The sequence below is a fragment of the Oculina patagonica genome, chromosome 6 (assembly GCF_052425735.1).
Source record: "Oculina patagonica isolate OP01 chromosome 6, crgOcupat, whole genome shotgun sequence".
Classification (NCBI taxonomy): domain Eukaryota; kingdom Metazoa; phylum Cnidaria; class Anthozoa; order Scleractinia; family Oculinidae; genus Oculina; species Oculina patagonica.
Window position 1 is genome coordinate 2815897 of NC_135763.1, and position 20270 is coordinate 2836166.

Genomic DNA, 20270 nt, shown 5'->3' on the forward strand with positions numbered 1-20270 from the left:
AAAATCATTAATAATTTAGCGCCTCAAATGACGATTTTAACGGATTTTTGTTATTTGCATTTTTCTTTAAAATAAAAGGATATTCAATCGAAAGAACTATACAGTGATTTAAGTTATACCCTAGCCTATCTTACATAAAAGTATGAAAGAAATCGAAGGTCCATCCTCTTGCCACGAAATGTTGGATTCTAAGCGACCGGCATTCTTAAGTAGATAACTTAGTCTTGCGCTGAAATAAGCAAGGTCCGATGGTTTTTATTGTGCCGTGGTCTCGTGCTGATGTCGTTAAAGGCTGTCCATACTGCTTGTACACAATTCAACAAGTTTTGTTGAAGACAATCTCTGGAATTTTTCAATCAAATCAAGCACCCTATTACGCACAAAGGTTAAAGATGTTTAAACGTTAAGAGTTCCGATTGGGGAATGGGTCGGAATAAAGAAAGTACACTCGCTAATTTGGAGTGTTACATGTAAAAATGTTTAATGTTTCTTGAGAAGAAGTTCTATGATGCTGGAGACCATTTATTGAGGGAGACCTGTGCATGACTATTATATCTTATTTTCTTTTCGTTTGCCCAGAACAGAATTACATCCACCGAATTAAATGTGTATGTTGCAGTTAAATTATTGAAATTATTTTGTTTCAACCGGACTAAAATGTACTTGTCTGCTCAGTTTGTTAGAGGTGCTTCCAGATCACTTGAATGCAGAAATCGTAGCAGGCACAATCACATCCAAACAAGACGCAATGGATTACCTGACTTGGACTTACTTCTTTCGACGTCTGCTCATGAATCCGAGTTATTATGAACTGGAAGACACAGCCAGTGATTCAGTTAACAAGTTTCTCTCTGCACTGGTTGAGAATGCCGTGACAGAGGTGGAGAGTTCTGCGTGTGTGGAGATCGGTGAGGTAAGAAAGCAGAGTGAATTGTAAGTGACTGCATAGGTGCACGTTCTTCATGTCAGGCATCACAAAGTGTCCTCATTAATAAAAGTTCACCAAAACACACCAAAATCTCTCAAATATGAAGTAATATGGAAATGTCAAATAACACAGTCAAACGTGAAGTACTCCTAACAATACTTGCGTTCAATCCTGGACATAATTTGCCGGCTACAGCTTCAAGATGAGGCAATAGCTTTCATTTGAAAATGAGTTTATCCACATGTCAAATCCAATTGATTTTGATATAAAAAGATTTGAACAAGGACTTATTGTGAAGAGGTTAAGGGGGCTTTGTCGCTGATTTTAACAGATTTTTGAACAGCCAAAATTTATCTTTGTGTCGTAGGAAACCTAAAAATAATGGTCTATTTCTATTTTTACAAAATTAGAGCACTGAAACTGTTAACAAGCATTTTTGGCTGCGAATGACTATGATGGAAATGGATTGCAACTTGAAAAATTGAGGCTAAATTTTTCAAGTTCTTTCCGCGCATCTTCAAAAAGTTCATATTTATAGCCGAAGTTTGATTTTTATCTGCAAATTAAGGTCATTTCTTCCTTTAGATGTTCAAAGATAACTGTTTTTATCAGTTTAGTTGCCTACCACTAATTTCAGAACAGTTACGACCAAAAATCTGCAAAATCCCCGTGACGTAGCTCGTTCAAAAGGGAACCCTGAAATTTACGGCGATAGCAGCATTTCTTTGTAATATTAATTTCTTTTACTGGTTGTAGGACGGTTTGTCAGTTACTCCTACCACTCTTGGGAGAATCTCTTCTTTCTACTACTTAAGCCACTTGACACTGCGCATGTTCCATGAACGGTTGCACGCTGACTGCAGTCTACCGGACCTTATCCAGATTTTAGCGGTAAGAATTTGTATTTTATACGGTTCACTGGTCTAACATTGAATAAATTCGATACCAAAAATGTTATTCTTTATGTTTGATTTACGATAAGGTGCATGATGAAGTTCAGCCGAAGTTATTTTCAGTAGTTCTTATTCGCCGGGACTTCATCTCCTCTCCTCAGGGGTTGTCCGCAATAGCGAGGTGTCCGCAAGCTGGGAGTTGACTGAATATTCGTTTCATTTTGCAGGACGCCGAGGAATACACTCAGCTACCAGTTCGTCACAATGAAGACCTCATTAACAGGTTGGTAAACAGAAAACTGATATATCCAGAAGCCTGTAGAACTGAGTTACGTTTTACCCTAATTTTCTCACACAGTCACACTTTGAATCAGTAATGTGGTTCTAACCTGTACGCTTGTTGATGAAACTTATCAACCTAGTAAAATGGCCCAGCTCACAACGAGTCTCTCGTAGCTCAGTTGGTTAGAGTGCCCAACCGGTATCTGGGAGGCCATGGGTTCGATTCCCGTCGGGGACTCAGAATTTTTCTTTGTCCCACGCTCGTGTCATGTTGAACACTACATCTTCATCATAGTGTTTGTTATGCTTTTTAAGGTGGTTCAAAATTCTAAGTCTGTTTTTAAAACCCTAGTGTGTGTCCATTCAAATGTAAGCTATTGAGCAGTACTTTCATATGGTACTGTTGTTTATGCCGTTCACCTGATTCTGTCTATGGAGTCTGTGGATGAAACCCTAGAATGAAAGTGAAAGCTATGCCCAGTTCCCTCTAAGAGATGCGCCTGTAGAAAATCACGGTTATTGTATTCAACAAAGCATGTCCTAGACTTGGCAACGCTGAATACAACTACCATGATTCCCTGCAGGCATCTCTCAGAGAGGAAATTGGGCAATGAGCAGTACGTTCATGTGGCTTCATTATTTTACACAAAGAAATTTGAGATTATTGTCATTGTTCAATAATTGACTCACATGTCACACAACCTAAATTTTCAGTGACCTCGCACCCAGTCTCCCTCTGGAAGTGGACCCTCGCTCGTTCGACAGTCCTCACACCAAGGCACATCTGCTGTTCCAAGCGCATTTCTCGCGACTTCCGCTGCCCAGTACTGATTACCTAACAGACACGAATTCAGTTCTTGATCAAGCCATTAGGATCTTGCAGGTAAGTCAATAGATGTACGACGGTTTTTCTTATCTCGCATTGAACATCATCAGAATGCAGTCAAACAAGCTGACTGTACCCGAGAGTTAAAGGAGCTACGTCACGAGGATTTCGCAGATTTTTTGAAATAAGTGCTGGGCAACTTAACCCATGAAAACATTATCTTTGAACATCTAAAGGGAGATACACTGAAATACACTGAAATACACTGAAATATGGTACTGTAATTACTGTAAAATCATTGTGACGAACGGTGATGTAAAGTTCATTAATAAAAATAAGATAAAGAGGTTGTAAATAGGATTCTTGGGGGGTTGTCCGTTTACGGGAGCTTAAAAAAAAAAGAAAAAGTCTAAATCGTAATCTCTGAAAGTGTCCGCGGCCGCTTACGAGAATGTAAAAATACAGTGTTTTTATGGGAATTAAAACGGGGTTTGCAACAAGGCGGCCGTAAGTAGAGCTGTCCGCTTACTAGAGTGTCCGTTAAGAGAGCTTTGACTGTATAACCCTAATTTGCGGATAGAAATTTATCAAATTACGGCTATAAATATTGATTTTTTGAAGACCCATGGAAACAACTTGAAACCTTTATTCTCAGTTTTTCAAGTTGTAATCCGTTTCTATCCTAGCCATCCGCAGCCAAAGACCCTTGTTAACAGTTTTAGTGCTCTAATATAGCAATTCAGGTGTTAATACAAATGGACCATAAGTTTTAGGTTTCCCACGACACAAATATAAATTTTGCCTGTCCAAAAATCTGTTAAAATCCGTGACAAAGCCCCTTCAACATGGACTGTCCGTAAAACAAAGACTGTCGCCGATTGTCATGAAAATGTTGGCAGGATTCAAGTTCTACCATAGAGCAAGGGATCCAACAGGCGCAGCGCGTGAGCTCGAGTTCACGACCTAACTAGACTGTCCACAGTCCTATATTTTTTCGTGTTTTTTCGATCAATGAGCGCGCGGTGAGAACGGCGAGAGAACTGGACGCCAGCGCAAAACGGAAGACGCAAGGGGATGGGGGGGGCGGGAGCATTTTTCCTTCGCTCGCTTCCCGCCCCCCCTCCCCCCACGCGATCGCGCTCGCTTCGTTTGCTTTTTTGCGTTGAAAAATCGAGAGGCTGTGGACAGTGTAGACCTAACGAGAACCAGAGTTTGAGCTTTCTTTCGTCAACGTTGATTTCCCTTTTGTACACAGTCGATGCCATCATTGGTAACCAAGCTTTTTGGAATGGACGATACCATATCTGCTCTAGTTTAGGCCTGGACTAAGGTCGAAACTGTGCTCTGATTGTTAGATCAAATTAGGCCTAGATAAGGCTATTAGACCTATTAAAGTTAGATTCATAGTTAGGTTAGCGATAGGGATAGGGTCAGCTAAAACGTGGTGTCTGAGTGGTGATAGAATGATGTTAGCATGCCAGAGATTCCATGTTAGATCCTGGGTGGTGTATGCATTTTTTTTTGTAGTAGAAAAATTTTTCGATAATAGTGAGAAAAAAAAAAAACTTCTAAGTGTCGCTAAAATGGCATCGACCGATTACGAAAGGGACATGTACTTCGTTAACTGTGCTTCTCTTTTGATCGGGCAGTCAATCAAAAACACTGTAAATCGTTTCGTATTAACAGCGTGTTTTGTTTCCACAGGCAATGATTGACGTATCGTCAGCTGAGGGTTGGCTGGCGACAGCGTTACGATGCATGCATCTTGTGCAGATGGTGGTCCAAGGACGTTGGCTTCATGATTGCACCCTTCTTACACTGCCATGCGTTGATCCAGATCTGCTGTCGCTCTTCAGAATGAATGGTCGCTCATTAGAATGCCTCCCTGAGCTCTTAGATGCTGTGAGAGGCGAGAGAAAGGTATTGAATGCCATGTTAGGAGATGCACTGAGTCCAGGAGAAATAACCCAGGTACAGTACTTTGTTCTGTGCTGTTGAATTCCAAGTATATGAACCTATGAACCTAGTCTGCCTGAAGCTCAGTGGTTAGAGCACTTAACCGTTTCTGGCCGTGATTTCGACGCCCATCGGAGTCTCGGGTTATTTTATTTGTTGCACGCGCGTGTCAAGTAAATTTACATCTTTCTTATGTCTAAGAAACATTCATAAATAACGGCGAAGCAAAAAACGTAAACTGCTGCCCAAGCGCGGGAAAGCTTGTTTTGTTTTGCTTTGCTCCTCTAATAGATTATTATAATCCAGTTATAGATTATTATAATCCAGTAATAGATTATTATAATCTATTACTGAGGTTTGAGCGTGCCTTAATCCATTAGGATTAATATTAATCTTATGTAAGATTAATATTAATCGGATTAATATTAATCTTAATAATAAATCTCAACAACTCAATCCTAGTCCAAAGCTTCCGAACTGAACCATATACTGGCATATACAAAACGCAAAATAGTCAACAGACTTGCGCGTGAAAGATTTCAAATCTATATTTGAATCATGTGGTGCCAAAGCGTGCCAACGCAACGCTACGAACGAGGGCGGTAAAAAATCCTAAACATCGAGCTAAAAACGACAGAGCGCTCGATCAAAATAATGCAAGAAGCATAGCCTTTACAACACACAGTGTCTCTCTGAAACCAACTTTCAGCTTTTTCATAGTAAAGTTGAACCAGTCTCTGGCGAAGCCGGACCAAGATAACCCGTGATAAGACAATACATCTTGCAACAGTATTGATTAAAATACCGGGCCCGGCGTCAATAAAATGCAAGTAGTTTACATTTTCACGTAACATTTCATATCTTTTACTTCAAGGGCGAACAATTTGAGAGCCTAAAGCATATCTTGCAAATAGAATTGAGCCAAAACAAACTGAACTAACACAACATGTGGCAGAGTACAGATTTAGAGGTGTCCGTTCAACTCTACTTGTAAACGGAAACCACGCAGCGCGGACTAATGCCCTCTAGACACTTCCTTGGCCACAATCTTACGGCTCTATTCAATACATAATGCCTCCAAATAAAAACAGTACCCTCAGAAAGAAGTCAGAAGCAAATAAGGTCGAAAGACCGAACTAACATAGAACGGCAAAGGTACAAATGTCACGAACGTAGGAGTCGTGACGTGACGGATGTGATTAGTGACTTCTGTTTTGACAGTCCTGTGTTGTAAGTCTGCAGTGTGTTTGTCGTCAGATAGTCAAATAGACATATCTGTTTTCCGAACATTCAAAAAAAATTAATCAGGATCATAATAGAGATTAATATTAATCCGGATTATAATATTAATAATAATCTAATCCCTCCAATTTTTTGCCGTGCCTTAATCTATTACTGGATTATAATAATATATTACTGGATTATAATAATCTATTACAGGATTATAATAATCTATTACTGGATTATAATAATCCTATTATAATCTATTATTATTATAATCCGCGGATTAATATTAATCCGAGTTGTCCTGTAAAAACAACAAATTTGCTCTGGTTGATTTAAAAGCTCAGAAATCGAAAAACAAAACAAATATATAACTGTCGTTGATAATCAATCCCAATCCTCATCAGTTCTATTTATCCTGTTTTGGGTCACCTTCATTGTAGGTGTTTGACATGCTAGGTCGTTTGCCTCAAATCAGTGTGAAAGTAAAGGTGCGCGGAGTCTGGGCTGAAAACGAAGAAGGGAAAAAGGAGAACAAAGTCATCAATACCACACCGACCGAGGGTCTTGTGAAAAACTGGGTGCCAGTACATGCCGAGCAGGAGTATGTCATTTTAATTGAAATCGCCAAGGAGTTGTTCGGATTTAAGGTAAGAAAAGTAAACACGTTATTTTAGCTTTCAAGATTTAAAGATGATTGATGGATGATACTCACAGCTCTATTATAAATTTATATTGATAACTGAGGTGGCCTCCCCTAGAAGCCTGGTGGTTTACTGGAGGTATCCTCGCCCAAAATCAACTGTTCCAATTTTAAAAAATTACTTTTTGTATGTGGAAAAGAGGTATTCCTCTTTTCTCGTTTTTGCCGGAGTGCTCGGAATATCACTGTACCATTTTTCTTTTTCACTATTACCATGCTCCTGGATGAAATACGCGGCCGTTCCGGTGGGAATTGAAATGGGTCAGTCCTTTACACTGGAACGTTTTCAAATGGCACACAGTCGTCCCGTACCATTGTGTTTGTTTAAAAATTGTACTGTTCCATATGCCGGAAAATTCTCACCTTGGTCTTGAATTTCGTGCCCATCGAATTGAAATTAGCTACATAAGAAATTCACCAAAGGTCATGCATATCTGCTGGTGCGACAGAATTTTGAATCCGTGTTTACAGTTGTTCTTTTCCTTTTAGCGGTCCAGCACAAAGGCCCATGCGCCACATTTTCCCAAAGCCAAAGACGTTGGTTGGTGGGTGATCCTTGGCGAGATGGACTCGGGCGAGTTATTGGCCGTGAAAAGAGTGGGTCAAGTGCGCTCCTCAAGCACGGTCCCTTTATCATTCTACACGCCCGAGGACCTGGGCAGGAGGATCTACACCGTTTATCTCATAAACGACGCCTACCTGGGAATGGACCAGCAATATGATGTTCCTTTAGAGGTTATTGAATCTGATATCTCAAGCCAAGTGAACACGGAGGTTAACTTCGATGGATAGTTAAAACCCATTTAAATGCTAGCATGCTATGGCGAACAAATATACGAATTTTGAAATGTGGAGCGAGGGCAGCCGTTTGGTTAGAACTCTACTAATTTAGAAACAAAAGGTCCTTTACTGAGGTTATAAATGGTATAATATAGTTTAAATCTAGAATAATAGATGCCGCGCAGTTGTCACTTGACATTGTTTTCTGTTGGGTTGAGTTTGGTTAGACCAATCATCATGGCTAGACCCATCATCATCAAAGCGGGATGCGGGGGTAGAGGGGTTTACCACCGTACGCCTTTACGGTAGGCTGATATCTCTTCTCTATATTTATTATTAAAAGCCCTTTTCAAGTTTCTCATGTGCGTAATCGATGTTTAAAATTATTGTTTCGTAATTTTTATTTCTCACGGTTGGCCCGCGGTTATTTCCACTAAAATATTTTATACCGACAAATGAAATTGTTATCGGCCGGGGTGCTTGCCCCACGTAATGGTCAGTTAAATGGAAATATTAAAAATACACAAATTAAAGCAATTACATGTAATGTTATATTTGTAATATATAGAGTAATACTGAACATTTACAAAATATAAGTGCTGTTTGTTGTTGTTATTTTTCTGTACTCCCTGTATTGTTTAACGCTGTTCTAAGCGCATAGATTGAGGAAGGCCAATATTATTATTGTCTTACGTGACTCTACTTCCGATGAGACAGGCTGACTTTCCTAAAAACGAGGAAGGTTCTGTATTATGTCTTCGCCGGGGGTTGTCTAATTTGGAACAAGAAGGGCTCAATTTCACCTCGCCCCTCGCCCGCTTTTTAGTTCTTTTTGGAGCAAAAACTAAAGGGGTCATCTTCACCGTGGAACCCCCTTTTGGCTACTCTGGATCGCCCAATGTTGAAGTCTCTCCCAACTTATAATTCCTTTGAAAAAAATGCCTTGTGAATTAACGGGTTAACTAGCCGTAAAAACTAGCCGTAAAGCTAAGCTTATTTCACATTAATAAAGTATCGTATCGTATCGTAATCATACGGTGTAAAAGATAAAAGAAATGCGACAATATCCTTGTTCAACAGGATTCTGTATTTACACATTTTTCATCCATATAGACACAAACTAAAATGTCGTATTTAACCGATACTAGAAAATGTACCACTTAAGCAAAACAAGTGAGTGAATAAAGTTTTGTCTGTACATGTGTGACGTATCGGCAGGATTATTTTTGCATGTGTCTGTCTGTCTGTCTGTCTGTAAGCCTGTCTTGTCCGTCTGTTATTTCCCTGGCCTGTCTGCTCATGCTAGTGCAATTATGTACTGTGTATACACATGTGGGTGAATCTATATGTACATTTAATTCAGTAAATCAAGCGCGATGCACGTTACCATGCTTTGTGAAAGGTGAAGTTAAATAAAATAAGTCCTGCTTAAATATTTGTTTTTTTTTAATTACAGTGTTTTAGCTTAGCATCGTTATCCTTAATTAAAGACTTGACTCTAAAAGGATTATCTCTCGTTAGCTAATTTTCAGCAAAGTTCTATTTACAGTGTGAGATTTAATTATGTGGGTCTATCATTAGGGGATATCATTTATAAAGTTTTGTGTAGCGATGCATGCCACAGTCAAGTTTCATGTGTTTCTTGCTGCTTCAAAGTCTTGCGTGCTTTCCTGCATTTAAACCGCAGCACTTGTTCCATGCCTTAACACATAAACATAAGCCGGATAACAGTCTCAAGGTCTTCTCTTTACATTAGCGTTATATAATCTTCGTGTAGTCTGTGCTTTGGAAGAACCATACATTACTTATGCCTGCTGGTTATTGGGTGGGGCTGGCAAAAGGTGCTGCAGCTTCTTTTTGTCAGACAGGAGGGGTTAGACGAATTACTGTGGGCTCTAAATTGAAACGGTATACCTGAAATTCTATCTTTAGAAATTATCTCAAGCTTAGGAATTGTTTAAGCCAAGGCCCCATATGGCCTTTCTGTTGAGACTTCTTGGAACTCCTTCCCTATTTCCCCTAACTTTGCCCCAGCAATAACCACCTTTCAAAACTTTGATATGTTAACAAAAATAACGTTTTTGGTGATAAAGTTGAAACTAATTTGCACGAAATAACAGAAGGTGGTAGCTAGTTGGTTCATGTTGAAAGTTTTGCATGCGCTTTGTATTTCAAAATAAACTGAACAGCGATGTTAAATTTAATAAATAAAAAGTAGAGTAAAATAAGGTTAGTCCTTGTATCAAGAAATAAGCCTTTCTCTTGAGACCCTTACAGGCATAAACAATAAATGGTTACCGCCTATAGGAATTGTTTTAACACATGCCCCAAGTTCTACTAACGTCAATTTAAAGGTGAAAGCAAAGCCACTAAAAACTGGCCAAATCTTTCAATGTGGAGTCACGCAAGGTTATTTACACCATCTGTGGCGTGACACCATTTTCCTCGTGCTCAACAGAGCGCACCCTTTGTAGCCAAGCCTCATAATACTCCTCATATTCCCGGATGAGTTCCTTGATTTTTGCTGATTTGTATTTGATGCTCTGTATTGTTTGATGACTGAGGAACATTTCATGACAGTCACAATTGTTTTGTGCTGAAGTTAATGTGATGAAAGCGCCGTCATCTTCTGTGTCTTTCTTTTTTTGACCTGTTACACAAACAATAAACGACAAACATTAAAATTGATAAGAGGCAAGACGAGGCACTTGCCTCGTCTTGTTGTTAACCCAAAATTTAAAACAAACATGTTAAGTTGGAAAAATGATCTCCAGTTGAACAAAATTGAATTTTTTTTTTCTAGAAATGCGTTTTAAAAATGTTTAAGAAAGAATTTTTAAGATTCTAGTTTTCCAATTTTTTTGGAAGGCATCCCTCGGGACCTCCCAGTAAGATATTGCCTCGTCTTTGTCAAAGGTCTGGTTACGGCACTGTTGTTTATGTAAAGTGTGGTTTGGTTTGTCTTAGAAGGAAAGCCTGTCTCAAAAATTCAGTTTAGGTGTATACAAAAGTAACTCACGGTAAAAGTCTCTTAACATAACAAACAGAAGCACAAAACAACTTAAAAGTTCTACAGTTGTTAAATGAAAATCACAGCTATATAAACAACAAACTAAAAAAGAAGCTCTACCACAAGTTAAAAATCTAGTCAATCAAATCATGTGTCCCCAGAGTCACTTGTTCCTCGTGCCCCAGGCTCTCCCGGCTAGGCCTTTCTCGATCATGCTAGCATTTTTTTCGGCATTTTTTGGGAAAACGAGCATTTTTTTTTCGTTTTTTCTTGAAAAAGAATTGCTAGCATTTTCTGGCATTTTTCATGACTGTGATCCAGATTTCAGCACTCAGAACTCAGAAGGATAAATAATCCTAAAGTTTCACAGCCGTTTTGATTACTTAATTTGATTGTTTTCTGTCTGTTTCGACTGTTTGTGCGTTGTTACTTGTGTACTTGTGTTGTGTTACGTGTGTGTTTTTTTAATTTTTTAAATTAATATTTTTTATTTTATTTTTATAAACAAACAATTATTAAGTATCACCTGTTGTTGATATGAGCATATAATGTAAGAGTTCGTACGTTTTGTTTGAAATAAAACAAAGCATTCTTTGGAATTCAAGTGGCATTTTTTAAAGACATCAGGCATTATTTTAGCATTTTTTTGGCTTTATGCGAGAATTTCTAGTAGCATTAAATGCCAGTTTCACTAGCATAATCGAGAAAGGCCTACTCCCGGCTGAGAGGAACAAGCGGCTGTGGGGACGGGAATAGATTTTATCATGAAAAGTAATTCAATTGAATTAAAGAAATTCCCCTTACGTCGCTTTGGCCGATGGTAAAGTAGTTCCCAGAATATACCAACTAGCAGAAGAAATCCCAATACGCCTAGCAGGATGAAAAGAACGTTTTTAAACGCCTGTTCTTTAAAAAAGAACAATCCCTCGGACGCTTTCACTTCCTGGCTAACTTCATCTGTAGGGTTCTATAAAACAAAAACAAAAAAGGAGAAGAACAGTTCAAAACTCTTGTTGTACTCTTTACCAAGCAGTTTAGCAAAAGAAGAGCAAACACTTAACATGCCACAGACATTATAACGAATGCATTCATGCATAAGTGCAACTTAACCCAAGAGTGACCAGCATCAAATTTTTCCTCAAAATATCAATACTTTTTAAAGAGAAAAGGTTATGAGAATTGATAAACGATTACCAAAGGGAAATTTCTTTGATCTTTTAACCAATTCTCCCAGCTAACACCATCAACCTCGTTCCCAGGGCTTTTCCCTGGGAACGAGGTTGCTAACACTATACGAAAATGTATGGAGATCAGTCAGGAGAATTCGTATGTGGATATTGGGGCTTTAAGGTTAAAGTTGAGACAATGACGTTGTATATTCGATTTTGTTCAGTATTGCGAGGTTATACGTTTAATCTCCGGTGTCTGTGGGCATGTCACGATGTTGTCTGAATTTACTACTTTTCTTGCTTGTTATTTTTTCTTCCAAGACGTTATAGCGGAGCACCATGGGTAAGGAAATTTGGGGGAAACTGATGAAGTCGAAAAAATTTGGTTATCGAGTGAGCGTACGCGCCCCGCGCCCCGCGCCTACAGACTCTGGGGAAGGGGGAGGGAAGTCCCAAGGCAGCCCGACCGGGGGGTTCATTTCCCAAGGAACGTCGAGATTAAGCCTGTATGTTTTATAGGCTTGGAAATTTCTTTATTGTCTAGTAAGAAAATTCTACCCTGATAACTGACAGCCATTTTCCCGCCTTTTGATCGATTCGGGGCCACAAGTTGACTCCGATATCCAATAACACTGGTTTGTGTAATTTCGGCCTTCTGAAAAGCATCGAGGCATCGGTTCAAGGGACACTGTCACCACTTTCACAAAACTCAAGAGCTTAAAGACACATGGAAACTAAGAATAGTGGTCCAATTTTGTTAAAAATCATTATGCAAGTGTACTGAAGCGATAAACAATTGATATTATTGTGATGCCATCAGGAACTTTAGATCGCAACTTGAAAAAGTCACGCTGATTTTTTCAAGTTTTGTCCTTGTAAACTGGAAAAACACCCAAAAATTATTATGGCTCCCTTCTTTCTTCAACAACAATTTACTTTATATCTCCATCTTGATGAACTAGGTGCAATTTATGCACGAGAAGACCTATTCGCCAATTTTAGTACTTTTTACCGAAATGCAATAAAATCCTTGTGACAGTGTCCCTTTAAAATCCCGTTGAGTTTTTTTTTTTTTTTTTTTTTTTTGGGGGGGGGGGGGGGGGGGGGGAGCTTTCTTAGCAACTGCTATATTAAACTTTACATTATGATAATTAACATCACTAATGCACCAAAATCAACTGGAGAACTAACCTTGAGTGGCTGAAGGTTCTTTGCGATAATTTCAAACGCCTCCTGTGGGTGATTCCGAAGATAACGCCGAAAACATTCTAACTTATCTGATGAGGCGTTGGAACGAACGGCAAGTCCATAAGTGATCGCGTGTTCAAAGGTCGTCTCTATCCGGACCTCATCGTTGACGTATACAAAGTCATTGTAATATGTCAGCACATAGTTGTCGATCAAAGAACCTTTTAGCTTCTCGTCCAGTAGATCCGAGTTCATTTTCGGTATGGAATGGTACGCTAAAAAAGTTAAATTATTGCTTGATTAGTTATGGTCTGCGAAAAGAATTAGAGGTCCAAATACAACAGGGAGAGTTTTTTAATCATAAAAGGGTATTGTTTCTTTGAAAAAGATATTAGCGACCTTCAGATTGGACTACGAGTACGAGATTGAGTACGAGTACGAGTTTTCAAACCAAATTCGTGTGTCTCCTATAATCACTAATCACACCAATCTTATCTCTAACGTTTACTTATGTGTTAGTCAGCAACAGGGAAGAGTTATAGTTTGGGGGATACAATTGTGTCGAAATTCCAAAGTCGTACTCGTACTCGATCTCGTACTCGTAGTCAAATCTGAAGGTCGCTATTAAGTGGATACCCCACGAATCAATCAATCAATCGACCGACCGACCTACCGGCCGATCGATCAGACAGACAGACAGACAGACAGCCAGACAGACAGACAGACAGACAGACAGAAAGACAGACAATCCATCCATCCATCCATCCATCCATCCCTCAATCAGTCATTCATTCATTCATTCATTCAGTCAGTCAGTCAGTCAGTAGTCAGTCAGTCAGTCAGTCAGTCAGTCAGTCAGTCATATTTAGTATATACACAGTCTGGCAATCGATCGATCGGTCAGTCAATACATCAAACGCCTACTAATTTTCGTGAGTAATCTATATGGGAATGACTACAAGAATCAAAGCGATTTAATATTCCAAACATGCAAATTTACTAGTCAAAATATTTGACTCTGGATTCCCTATGCACTGTAGTGTAGTTTTTTTCTGTTATCTTACGTTTCATGTCAGCGTTCAAACTGACTCCAAGACGGAATTCCTCGCTACCATTTACTGCTCCAATCTGCAAATAAAAGACGTTTTAAAACGTTTAATAATTAAATAAAATCCGTGAATGGTTTGCTTTTTAACGTTTCCACCTAATCAGTAAACTTCTAAACAACTGTTGCTACAAAACTTGTCTTTGTACCTATTCTAGATCAGTAAAACCATTTCCGACTCTAAAATCACTATTTTCTGTGATATTCAGGAAAGCAACCAGATGCTTTTGTGTCATATTGATGCAAATGACCAACAAGGTATTCCTGAACAATTGCAACTGCAATGGACGTCAAAACAAGTTGAGACAGTTGTTTGAATCGAGTGCGTATTTCAATATTTCTATTATTCCACTTCAAATCAGGTGTAAAGTGGAACCGCCCCTCCCCTTTTTCAATGTTGTACAGAAACAAAGCAAGTCTTACAGATAGAAAACCAACATTGTTTCGGGGGGAGGGGGGAGGGGATAGTATCGATAGGGTGCGGATCAACTTTTGTTCTACTTGGCCCGGCCTGACGCAGAAATCGCCGAGTGTCTCAAACCTTTTAGCGATTGTATGAGTACTCGTGTATGAGTCATTGTATGTATACTTTCTAACATCAGTTCACAATTTAGAGCTTACCACAGAGCCATGTACGGTAAAGTGATGCTGGATACTGGCTGATAACGAAGCAGTTACGATAGCAGTGAATATGGCAATGATAATGATTCCCACCAAGATCCACACGATGCAGAATATTCGCGCCAAAAACGACTTGGGGGCACGATCGCCGTACCTAGAAAATAACGGTGAGGAATTTTAGAATAAAGACTAATGAAGAAATGTTGAGAGATGAAGTAAAAAGTTGCACGTCAACTTTCAGCATGCGTAAGCCAAGCGAGAGAACACTTGCGACGACTCTCATGAAAAATTACAGCAGGCTTAAAATGAATGAAAGAGCACGGAAGTCGCGGAGAGGCAAACGAGAACTCTCGTTTGGCGCGGGCTTAACGCGTATTTTTTTCAGCATAAGACGTTATTTTTCGCGTGGAGGAAACCTAAAAACCAGCTTTCCAACGCAGAAAAAAGGAGAATAGTAGTTACTAATAGAGAAATGAGGTAAGTTTTTTATCGTAGGAACAAAAGTCAAATGCAAATTGCATCCTGCTAAGCCTGCTGACGACGAGATTGTTCATTTCTGGAATCTATTTTGGCGGGCTATAAAGCCATCAGGTAATAATTTTAAGAGTTAAACGTTTTGGTCTCATAAAGCTAAATCCTAGAAAAAATAAAGGCTACATTGCGCATTACCGCATTCATTAAGCGCATTATTGTTTTAAATTATAATATCTAAAAACAATGTCAGTGTAAGAGCTACTTTGCACAGACCAAATCTGTGCCAAGCTGCGGTTACTAGGATTACTCTAGATCTACCAGGACTCGAGTTTTTATTGAAACCTATTTTATAGTATTCATGATCTACCATCAGTTAATAACGTTTATTCACTTACCCAACTGTTGTCATAGTAACAAAAGCCCACCAAAAACCTTCCCAGGTGCCATTGATAAACGGACGCGGGAATTCATCCGGGTTCTTTAGACGGTCCTGCGAGGAAGACAGGTGTACGATTGTTAGCCGGGAAATAGATGATGGTCAAGGTTACTTGATTCCTGTCGTTCTTTTGTGTTTGGTTTTTGAGATTTAAGGCATAGGTGAATTTTGACTTAATTTTTATCGAGTTGTGGAAATCCGCTTAAAGCTGATTTCCAGTCCGTACTGCGCAGACTCGGGGTTTGTTTACGTTTTTGTTTTGAATTCGTTGAAACGTTACACTTCGGTGACAGCATACATGACGTTTTTTAGTCCGCCATTACAGTTCGTTTCGTTCAAGAGTTTCCGATGAGCTGAAACCTCGGTTTGAAATAGCGTCAAGGTTCTTCTACTCGTTATATTTGTTCGCAAGGATATCTGGCGTTAATAATGAAGAAAAAGGTAAGTTTGTCGCGGAATTTTTAGTTTTGCTTGTAAACATTCTCCGTGTGGGCTCACATAAACATTGCAGCCGAGATTGCGCAGTACGGACTGGAATTCATCTTTAAAGGGAAAAGCTAAATCATTGTCATAAACTCAACAACTAAAAGTGCCATATCCTCAAATGGAAAACAGCTCTAGGTATTCGTCGATTAAGAACGTCTGTTTTTTAACACAATCCCAGCTTGAAAGTTTGATGCTGTATCAGTAATCCTCAGTTTGGTATTCAAAATCACGTTCAATAACCCACCGTTATCTTATACAGTTAAACTACCTACTGCGATCTCAAATCGCCATCTGCTTCGATCAATATTTACCCTCGGGTAATTAATTCTTGTTATGGCTTAGTCGTGCCGTTTATAAACCGGACGAATCGTGATAAAAAAGACCGACCCAGCGGGAGACGGAAGCGATTAGAGAATTTAGATTTTAACTTCTCAAGATCACTAAGTTTATTTGAATTTTAAATTTGGATTGATTCTTGAGAGAACACAATTGAAGTATTTGGTTATTGATTACAAATCAGCACGACCGTTGATTTTTTGTAGTAAGAGGTAGAGTTATTAGTCGGGTAATCGAGGAAATGAAACGTTCTCGTATATCATTTAAGGTAGATAAGGGGCAATATTGACCGATGAATTTGAGTGTTATCAAATAAGTCAAAGCATGGCATCAAACATTGATAACAGATAAATCTTAATCTCTAACTAAAACACTCTTACGGACGAATTTTGATAGTTTATCCTACTGATAGGTTTATGTGAAAGCAGAATGGGGCCAGATTTGAATTGATAATTGGCCAAAAAACAAAGAAAGTTAGGTAAAACAATTAATTTGCATATCTAGAGTATAACTGAAGAAATATTGGAAAATTGGTCTTAAAATAAGATAAGTCTTCCTCAGATTCAGCTATGCTACAGTAATTATTTTGTATAATTGATGTGTTGAAACACAAGTCGAAATTAAATGAAGAAACTTAACGAAAATGCGGCTTTTTTCTAGAGAGATATATAAGATTTCGTGTTTTATTAGACACTACTAACACGATAGCATACGCAAATACAGTAGAACCCCGGTAACTCGAACGAAACACCGCTAACTCGAACTAACTTCCATTTCCCTTGGACCCGCTTTTCAGTCATTTTTACTCGGTTAACTCGAAAACCCCGCTAACTCGAACTGTATTTCGTTTCCCTTCAGAGTTCGAGTTACCGGGGTTCAACTGTATATCGACAACAGAATGGTCTACTTTGAATTCGATTCTAGTCATTTGAAATTCATTTTTTCAAGCTGAGCACAATATATAAGTTAGGTACCCTTGGCTGAGTCTCTATTAAATGACATTTCAAGTAATACTAGTATTGGCAAAGGGTCAACATATTGGCAAATACAAGACACACTGGACCGAAGACATATGTTGTTATATCATGCAATATGTCTAATCTTCAGTAAGAAGAAAAGTTGTACTTCATTTACTATAACAGTTAAATTCTTACCAGAAGCCAAATGATGATGCCAGAAAGCGTAGCAGCAACAAGTATGAAGATGAGAATGGGCCAAGCTTTGAACACTGTGTTCATCAACTGGGTTGTTTTGTTGTCTTCTGCCGTTTCATGGACAAGCAGAGCCACTCTAGGAGCCTGAACGAATGGTATGTACGGCATGTCTTTAAATACCACGTCTTCCAAACTCATACCAGTGACAGGAAAGCTAAAATCATAAGCTTCGTGTGGTTTGTCCAACTGGCCTTCCATACCACGAATGGAGTCAAAGACCTTTCCAAATTTCACAGTCGCGGAGCTGTTACAACAAACGTGAAGCATCTTGTTAATGAGATGAGGAAAGATTCCTTCCACTGCGATTTGGCCGCCTCGTGTGCTCGGCTTTGCATATGGACCGTAATATTGCCAGGCTGCAGACAATGGAAGACCTCGGGAACACTTCTCGTCGAAACTGAAGCGGGACAGCTCATCCTCAGTGAGCACCTTTCCACTGAAGGTAATATTTTGCAGTTCAAAAATCTTGGTGTCATTTTTGGCGTAGATGGCACTTGCAGGAAGATAGAAACCCTCGGGAATTTCTTTTTTCGGGCTCGGTGAATGTAAACCTGGTACTCTTGTACTCGCCTGTACCATTCCACTCAAAATAAGCAGTAGCCCAATGCTGGCTTGGACTACATCCATGATGGCAGGCTTATTTCACCTTCTCGACTGCAGTCCTCTGTTAGACATTGAGACAAATAAAAGAGTTGCTGAGTGTTTTAGACTTTTAAAGTTTTGTTTTACTTCATTAGCGGCGTAAAACTATGCACCCCTCGACGAAGGGATTCCCTTTGACGCACTTTGAAGCACGTCGGTTAGAATAGCCGGCCCAAATTGTCAAAACCGTGGGAAGTTTGTTTTCAGACCAATTAAAGTGTTTTGCCACCGAATTTACATAAAAGCTGCGTACTTTTCAGCCGTCTTGTGTTACTGAGCAGCAGCTAAAGCCTTCCTTTTTTCTCGTTTGCCGGTAACAACGAAGTTACGGTTTCAAACGCAGTACTTCAGTTTGCAGCTGTCGCACATGAAGGTTTGACAAATAATGACAGATCACTGTATCATCTTGTAAAGGTCTACAAACTCAGTAGGTTCTGTCAATGCAAACCCAAATATAAACACAATTAAGGAATCTAAAGATCGTAAAAATATAATGGTAATTTTTCCCACATAGCAAAGAGTTATGCAGCTTTTCAAATCTTCCTGCTGGAGATCAAGATAGTGTTGTGTGGCAAAGAAAATAGATCTCTGACGGCCATGCAGCTGCCGATGGTCGAGTCAAACTGTGGGCGCCATGAAAACAATTGTAAAACGGTACAAAAAATTCGAGATTATGAATAACATTGTGGAAATCATGATCTGAACAAAATTGTGGCGTTCAGCCGCAGAAAACACAAATGAAACCCCTGCACACCTGCGTTTTGTAGCGCCGGGTAACTAGGGAGCCGGTTTGTGGAAAAATATGCTATTTTAACACGTTGTGAAAACTGGGAGAAGTTTGAGGAATTCCTGACAAGATTGCGGGATTTTTACTTTTGTTCTGGTAGCATCAAATTTTAGGACGCTTTTATGCTATGATACCTCTTACGCATCTGCGTTGAGCTATAAACTATCATCACCCACTTGGCGACTTCATAGCGACATGACCACTGAGTGGAATCAAACGTGACATCATACCGTTTTTAAGATGTTAGCTTCCTAATTACTAGAGTTTGAAGTGAACCATCCTTTCCCAAAGAAATTAACGCATTTGTCTAAACAGCAATTTTCGTGTAGATATTCAAAACATACAAAAAAACCTCGATTGGGTCCTCCCGACATTCGTTTTTGAAATAGTAGTTAATAAAACGTTTATTTTATGGAGCCTTACTAATTATGTGGTGAATAATAATGCGCTTATTGTGGCTGCTTAGATTTGTTATGGCGTTTCAAAACAAAGATTTGTTGTGATTTGTTTGAATTCCCGCTATGAAAACATAACAGTCTCAAGGACCGCGATCTTCTTATGCCGCCCAAACAGCGTCGGAGCCTACTAAAAATCAATGTGAAGAGTTTTTCCTCATAATCAGCAACGTGACACGAAAACTGTTTTGTATCTTTCAGGAAAGCAGATAACTGGAGCCGTAAGGTCTCATAAATTGTCGTGCATTTTGCCTATGCTAATTAGAATTATTCATTAAATCTCCGAGTCTTCCGACTCAAGAAAAAAATAAATATAACAGGTGCTATATTGATGCTCTGGTAAATATTGCTGGTTTGTGGGTCAATTTTTATTCCTGATTTTGTACGCATTAACTGAAACCGTCCAAGATTTTACCAAGTTTAAAGAGGTAAAGGGAAAGTTAGTTAGCAAAATGCAATTACAAAGATTTGCAAATGAAATAAGGAAGCAAAAACCGCAAAACTAGACTCTTTATGTATTAGCAGGATAAGATGCAAATTATAATAACAAACGGTTTCTTCGCCTGATGCGTCAGCAAGCACGCAGGGTAATCTTAGAAAATCAGTGAGTAACTCTTTGACAAACACCTACGACGTTCTTCCATTTTTAAATCTGTGGATCCTGCTATTAAATAAAACGCTTTCCATGGTTTCAATTAATTATTCACAAAATGACGACTCTACCTAATTGTTTCATTCTTTTGCCCCACTCAAAC

At 39.1% G+C, this 20270-nt stretch overlaps 2 protein-coding genes across 11 annotated transcripts in view; one reads left to right on the plus strand and one right to left on the minus strand.

The window, feature by feature from the left end:
• Positions 1–8205, plus strand: part of LOC144656596 (activating signal cointegrator 1 complex subunit 3-like) — a 36417-nt gene extending 28212 nt beyond the window's left edge. Inside the window, exons 28-34 of the mRNA XM_078516815.1 lie at positions 676–913; positions 1685–1819; positions 2049–2104; positions 2818–2986; positions 4634–4900; positions 6553–6759; positions 7302–8205. Of these exons, the coding sequence (XP_078372941.1) occupies positions 676–913; positions 1685–1819; positions 2049–2104; positions 2818–2986; positions 4634–4900; positions 6553–6759; positions 7302–7604 (1375 nt within the window). The 3' untranslated portion in view covers positions 7605–8205. The remainder of the gene's footprint in view (positions 1–675; positions 914–1684; positions 1820–2048; positions 2105–2817; positions 2987–4633; positions 4901–6552; positions 6760–7301) is intronic.
• Positions 8206–8658: 453 nt separating this feature from the next.
• The window catches only part of LOC144656598 (uncharacterized), a 52036-nt gene continuing 40424 nt past the window's right edge, over positions 8659–20270 (minus strand). For 9 of the 10 annotated variants that reach the window (XM_078516823.1, XM_078516825.1, XM_078516819.1 and 6 more), the window contains 7 exons: positions 17572–18295; positions 15555–15649; positions 14686–14839; positions 14024–14087; positions 12963–13234; positions 11407–11569; positions 8659–10242 (listed from right to left, as the gene is read on the minus strand). In XM_078516823.1, coding sequence (XP_078372949.1) covers positions 10007–10242; positions 11407–11569; positions 12963–13234; positions 14024–14087; positions 14686–14839; positions 15555–15649; positions 17572–18258 — 1671 coding nt within the window. In that variant the 5' untranslated portion in view covers positions 18259–18295 and the 3' untranslated portion in view covers positions 8659–10006. Of the gene's footprint in view, positions 10243–11406; positions 11570–12962; positions 13235–14023; positions 14088–14685; positions 14840–15554; positions 15650–17571; positions 18296–19290; positions 19412–20270 lie in introns of those variants that run through there. The other variant, XM_078516826.1, reaches the window with a different exon arrangement.